This window comes from Erythrolamprus reginae, chromosome 4 (assembly GCF_031021105.1).
Source record: "Erythrolamprus reginae isolate rEryReg1 chromosome 4, rEryReg1.hap1, whole genome shotgun sequence".
Taxonomy (NCBI): domain Eukaryota; kingdom Metazoa; phylum Chordata; class Lepidosauria; order Squamata; family Dipsadidae; genus Erythrolamprus; species Erythrolamprus reginae.
The window spans coordinates 74,911,711-74,918,361 of record NC_091953.1 but is presented as its reverse complement, the minus strand read 5'-3'; the positions used below and the strand labels follow the sequence as shown (position 1 = coordinate 74,918,361).

The following is a 6,651-nucleotide window of genomic DNA, read 5'->3' as shown; positions in this document are numbered from 1 at the left end:
AATTCCATTAATAGAAGAATAAAACAATTATAGAACATCTATAAAACATAAACACTTTTACTCACTGTTGTTTTTAGGAGTTCAGAAGTGAGAATGGTACTTTTTTGGTGTTGGGTAGAAATTCTCTGAAATTATGAAGGAAGAGGTGATGTTCTATGCTGAAGAAAATACAGTAATGATAAGGAAATGTTATGACTGTTCTTGAAAAGATTAAACTTATCAAATCTCTCTTCAGTATTTCTCTTATTAATTGCATAGTTCTAAATCAAAACATAACATTCTACATTGAGCGGAAACTATTTAATATTTTGCAGAATACAACTTCCTAAGACTCATTTTTGTCTTTTTTTGTCTCCTCTTTCAGCAGATGGATGTACTGACTGGTCTGTGGATTACAAAAAGTATCAAGTCTTAGTGGGAGAACCTGTTCGTATAAAATGTGCGTTGTTTTACGGTTATATAAGAGCAAATTATACCATAGCACAAAGTGCTGGACTCAGTTTAATGTGGTACAAGAGTTCTGGACCTGGAGATTTTGAGGAACCTATAGCTTTCGATGGAAATAGAATGAGCAAAGAGGAAGATGCTATTTGGTTTCGTCCAACACTGGTACAAGATAGTGGGCTTTATGCATGTGTCATAAGGTATGTTTTAACCATTTTTATCAGCAAGAAATACATAAACAATATTAATGTATTATTTATTCTTCTAACTAAATAATCTTCTGTCTAAATTATCTTGATTGCACAGTTCTTAAATAGAAACTATCTTTATGATGTTTACGTTTAATTGAGAAATAGTTTACAAATGTATTTGACTTGTCTTCAACTATATTTACATTCCAGGAAGCATTCCTTAATGAGTTGTTTTGATTATCCTCTCTTTCAAATTTTTCTTGTTAACAGAAATATGCATTGATATGGTGCATACTATAAATCACTTAGGTGCTAGGATATGGGCCACATTAAAATGGTTTTCAAAGTAGTTTATATATTAGAAATCCTAGTTTGCATATAATAGATAAGTTTGATTTGCTTATCACAAACTGGATTTCTGTTGTTATTCTAACATGCAAATTGGGGCCAGAAAGGGTCAAATTGATCAGTTGTATCCTTAGTATTGACAGAGTATACTTCAAAAATCTTTGATACAATTAAATCTATACATTTTCTATCTTATAAAAAGCTTTCTGCCAAGGTTGGCTTCACTCAGAATTTAAGAAAAGTAAAATCAGAGTCCATTTTGAACTTCAAAAGTAAACTTTACTAAATCAAAAGTGAATGCATTGAAAGCAAAGCAAAGTCTGAGGAAAAAGACGTGATAGTTGCCCATATCAAAGTAACCCCAACTGCCCCCCTTGGCAAAGCAACCAATCCCCATTGTCCATCTTCATCAGGTGGACGCATCTTCACTGGCACGTCATACTTTTGGAATGCACGCCGCTAACGTACCCCTTATCACCCCTTCTCAGGAAAAACGAAACTCTCTTGGCCTTCACCAGAAGAAATTAAATTTATGTGGACTCCTCCAACAGACTTCCCCCTCCCAAATCCCAACACCTACTCCCACCCCCCATTTCTCATGACAGCTGAAGTGCAGTTGAAGAATAAAACACAGCAAGGCTGATATTCGGACCCCCTAGAACAGGGACGTTAGTCCTAGAAAAAAAAAGAAAAAAAAAGAAAAAACAAACAGAAATAATGTTATGCATTACAGTTTATCAGGGTATTTTGCTCTAAAGCGATCAATTTCTTTCTGGGCATTCACGTGTTTTTCCTCCACCCATTCTGCATGGAGGGAAATGTTTCCAGGATACTAGGTACTGCAATTTCCCCCTTTGTTTTTGTGAGTCCAGAATTTCTTTGACCTCAAAGTGTTGCTTTCCTTCAATGAGTAGGGGAGTTCGAGGATCTACCGGGGCTGGCCGGGTTTCAGCAGGCTGACATGGAACACTGGGTGGATCCTCTGCTAAGTTTTTGGTAATTCCAGTTTCATTGCCACAGGATTGACTATGGGGAAAGGATAACTTGGGTCTTAGTTTTTTAGACTTTTGAGTGGTCTGTAGAAACCTTGCTGATAAAAAAGACTCTATCTCCTACTTTGTAGCTTGCTGGCTGGATCCTCTTTTTATTCACTTGAGCCTTATGGAGTTGATGAGCCTCATCGAGAGCCTTATGGGCTATTGGCCAATTTGACTTTAGCTGAGTCACCCACTCATTTAAGGTGGGGTGTTTTAGCCCATCTTCAGGAATAGGCACAAAGTCCTGATCATAAACCAATTTGAATGGGGTAAACCCAGTACTACTGTGCAACAAATTACTATAAGCCACCTCCGTAAAAGGTAGAAGTTCATTACAGTTGTCCTGTTGATAATTTAAATAGCAGCAAAGGTACTGCTCTAACATTGAGTTGGTCCTCTCACACACACCATTGGTTTGTGGGTGATGGGTGGAGTTCAGTCCTTGGGTGGTGCCCACTAGGGCCAGGAACTCCTTCCAGAACCCTGAAGTGAATTGGACCCCTCGGTCTGAGATGATCCATTCAGGCACCCCATGATGTCTATACATTTTTTTATTTTGTCCAATACACAATGAGGGTTTTAGTGGGTATATATCTATATACACATAGTAAAATACATGATGAAGGTTATAGAGGAGATACTCATAGTAAAATATATCTAAGAAATAATAGAAAAGAAGGTATAGTAACATATCAATGAAAGAATAGAAGAAGAGATATAGGAATAGAAGAAAGGTATAGGAGATATAGGAGAGCAATAGGACAGGGGACGGAAGGCACTCTAGTGCACTTGTACTCGCCCCTTACTGACCTCTTAGGAATCTGGATATGTCAACCGTAGATAATCTAAGGGTAAAGTGTTGGGGGTTTGGGGATGACACTATGGAGTCCGGTAATGAGTTCCACGCTTTGACAACTCGGTTACTGAAGTCATATTTTTTACAGTCAAGTTTGGAGCTGTTAATATTAAGTTTAAATCTGTTGTGTGCTCTTGTGTTGTTGTGGTTGAAGCTGAAGTAGTCGCTGACAGGCAGGACGTTGCAGCTTATGATCTTGTGGGCAATACTTAGATCTTGTTTAAGGCGTCTTAGTTCTAAACTTTCTAGGCCCAGGATTGAAAGTCTAGGCTCGTAGGGTATTCTGTTTTGAGTGGAGGAGTGAAGGGCTCTTCTGGTGAAGTATCTTTGGACATTTTCAAGGATGTTAATGTCTGAGATGTGATATGGGTTCCAAACAGATGAGCTGCATTCGAGGATGGGTCTGGCAAAAGTTTTGTAAGCTCTGGTAAGTAGTGTGAGATTGCCAGAGCAGAAGCTACGTAGGATTAGGTTTACAACTCTTGAGGCCTTCTTGGCTATATTGTTGCAGTGGGCTTTGGCACTTAAATCTTTTGTTATTAGTATACCAAGGTCTTTAACCGAGTGGGGATTATCTGTGATAATTTGATTATTCAGTTCGTATTTGGAGTTCAGATTCTTCTTCCCAATGTGTAGGACAGAGCATTTGTTAGTTGAGATTTGGAGTTGCCATGTGTTAGACCACTCAGAAACAGCATCAAGGTTTTTTTGGAGAGTAGTTGTGTTATTGGTGGTGTTGAAGAGTTTTACATCGTTGGTGAAGAGGACACAGTTGCTTGTGATGTAATTGCAAAGGTCATTGATGTGTTGGATAAACAGTTTAGCTAATGCTCTACATGAGGGGATCTTTGGGCAGGTCACAAAATGAACCTGCTTGGAAAAAAGGTCAGTAATAATCCAAATCACAGTATTCCCGCCACTCTTCGGCAGTTCCACAATGAAATCCATAGATATTTCTTTCCACAGTGCTCCAGGCCTTGCCACATTCTGTTATAGTCTCTGCAGCTGACCAGGGACCTGTTGGCTGCCACACACAGAGAACAGCTGGCCACATAAGCTTCAATGTCCTTTTTCATTGAAGGCCACCAAAACTGCCTTCTCAGTAAATGCAAGATTTTCACAAACCCAAAATGTCCCGCTACCTTGGAGTCGTGAGCTCTTTCCAATACTGCTACCCTCAGGGATGATGGGACATACAACCTAGACCCTATCCATGCTAATTTATCCTGCAAAGTGCACTCCGTTGAATGAGCTAGGAACCACTTATCAGTTTTCAGGGCTTCCCCTATGTTAGATTTTAAGTCATCCGGCAGCTCTGCCATTTGGGTTATCTGCGCCCTCATCACCGCTGGGTGCGCCCACTGTTGAGTCGGAATGACTGAATTACCTCCGATCGAGCACTGTTATATTGAGGTAATCTCGACAGTGCATCGGCCATAAAATTCTTCCCCCCAGGGATGTATCGCAGCAAAAAGTTGAATCAGGCAAAGTGCTGCAACCATCGGGCCTGCATAGACGACAGCTTCCTGGGAGTTTTCAGTGCTTCTAGATTTTTGTGGTCAGTCCAAACCTCGAAAGGGTGTTTGGCCCCCTCTGAGAAATGTCTCCAGGCTAATAGGGCCCACCACACTGCAAACGCTTCCTTTTCCCATACTGCTCACCTCCATTCAGTCTCAGTCAGTTTCCTGGAGGTGCATGCACATGGGCAGAGGCCCTCCTCCTCATCCGCTTGTAGCAATACTGTCCTCTCATTAGTGTCGACCTGAACCACAAAAGGGGCTTCCAGGTCTGGCTGTTTGAGCATGGGCTCATCCTCAAACAGTCTATTAAACTTCTCAAATGCTGCTTGACATTACATTGTCCACTGTAGTGGTCAGCCCGATTTGGACCTAGCCAACCAACCCAATTACAGTGGTACCTCTACTTACAAACTTAATTTGTTCCATGACCAGGTTCGTAAGTAGAAGCAATTTTTCCTATAGGAATCAATGTAAAAGCAAATAATGCGTGCAAACCCATTAGGAAAAAAAGTGGTGGAAGAACAAAGTGAAGGCTAATGGAGTGGAGACGGACAGCTAGGAGAAGCGAGGAATGGAGGTCCTTTTTTATTGATTTTTTACAAGGTAAACACACACACAACATAAAACAAGTGTTTTATAAATTGTACCCACCACCAGACAAACATTCAAACCCCACCACCAAATCGGGAGTGTTCCTTGTATAAACCATTTTAACCCAAGAGCAAAGTATCTATTTACATATTATAAAGTGATTCCAATTTGTTTCTCGTAGCTTGGTCTCTGATTCTACTCGCCATATATCGTCTTACCTTGTCCCATCGTCCCATCAGTTGTCGCAAGTCAGTTTCATTAACCAAATTCATCCTTTTATCCATAATCTTAAATTGAATGTGATCCACCGTGTACCGGTACGAAATTTTGCATTGTCCATTTTGTCGCATCCTTCCAACCCAAGACTATTACCACCTGAGCGCTTTCTATTGTTGCTTGTTTTATTTCTCTAAATTCTCCATCACATTACTTTTGACTAATACTGTCATTTCCTTAGTAATTATCCATCATATATTTAACATGCTATTAATATCCTCTTGCACTTTTTGCCAAAATTTCTGCACTACCGGGCATTCCCAAAACATATGCATAAACACTCCTTTATCTTGGCACCCATGCCAACAAATGCCCTTAACATTCTGCTGAAAGTATGCGAGTTGAACGGGTGTATAATACCATTTATATAACATTTTCCTTCTCATTTCCCTAACTCATGTATTCTTAGTTTTCCTTATATTCTCCACTATATTTTTTCATCTCTTGCGCCTCTACTTGTATCTCACTTTGCCACTATTTAGTCAATCCTTGGATCACATCCCTGTCTGACTGCACTAACATCTTATATATATTACTTGCTTGCACATTGGTGCCCTCACTTTTTTCTCTTATTATTTCCTCTAACTCTATCTCCTCCCTAAATAGTGCTTCTTTATTCTCCCTTTTATTCAGATATTTACATATTGCATTTATTTGTAGTCATCTTCCCTTACCCAACCACCATTCTATACGATTTCTACTTGGCCTCCCATTCTTCTCATATACCGTGTTTCCCCGAAAGTAAGACAGTGTCTTACTTTCTTTTTACCCCCAAAAGCCCCACTACGTCTTACTTTCTGGGTATGTCTTACATTGGAAAAAAATTGAAAGGGTCACGTTCCCGAAGGCATCTCCCCAGAGTCCAGAAGGGCAGCCGCGGGACAGGAGCCTCATGAGCCCTTTTCCAAGTTCAACCTCAGGGCTCCAAGCGGCGTGCACGCGTGGAGCCGCAGACGCGTGTCGGGGAAGCGTGTGTCTGGAGGGGAGGAGCCGCTCTGCGCAGTTGGGCAGCCCCACCTGCCTGCTGGAAAGGAGGCAGGCGAAGGAGGGCGCAGCTCCGGCCGCTCGCTTCAGAGCCGGTCGGCCTCGCTGGCCGCTTGCAGCCGAGCCTCGGCAGGACTCGGTTGCTGGGACGAGTGCCTTCGCTGCAAGCCGCCGCCCGCTCGGCTCACTTCGGACCAGCGCCGTCCTTCGCTTTGCCAAGCCGGGGAAGAGGCGGTGGCGCCGTGGCGAGGCGAAGGCGAGGGGCGCGCGGGGAGCTTGGAAGCAACGTCATCGGGCTCCCCCCCAGCAATACCCCCGTGTTTCCCCGAAAGTAAGACATATGTCTTACTTTCGGGGTACGGCTTATATTAGCCGACCCCCCTAAAACCCCCGATACGTCTTAC

The 6,651-nt window shown here is 42.0% G+C and overlaps 1 protein-coding gene across 1 annotated transcript in view; it reads left to right on the top strand.

Annotated features, from left to right (window-relative positions):
• The first annotated feature begins 429 nt into the window (after window positions 1–429).
• IL1RAPL1 (interleukin 1 receptor accessory protein like 1) overlaps window positions 430–6,651 on the top strand; it is a 446,343-nt gene continuing 440,121 nt past the window's right edge. Inside the window, exon 1 of the mRNA XM_070750608.1 lies at window positions 430–644. Coding sequence (XP_070606709.1) covers window positions 505–644 — 140 coding nt within the window. The 5' untranslated portion in view covers window positions 430–504. The remainder of the gene's footprint in view (window positions 645–6,651) is intronic.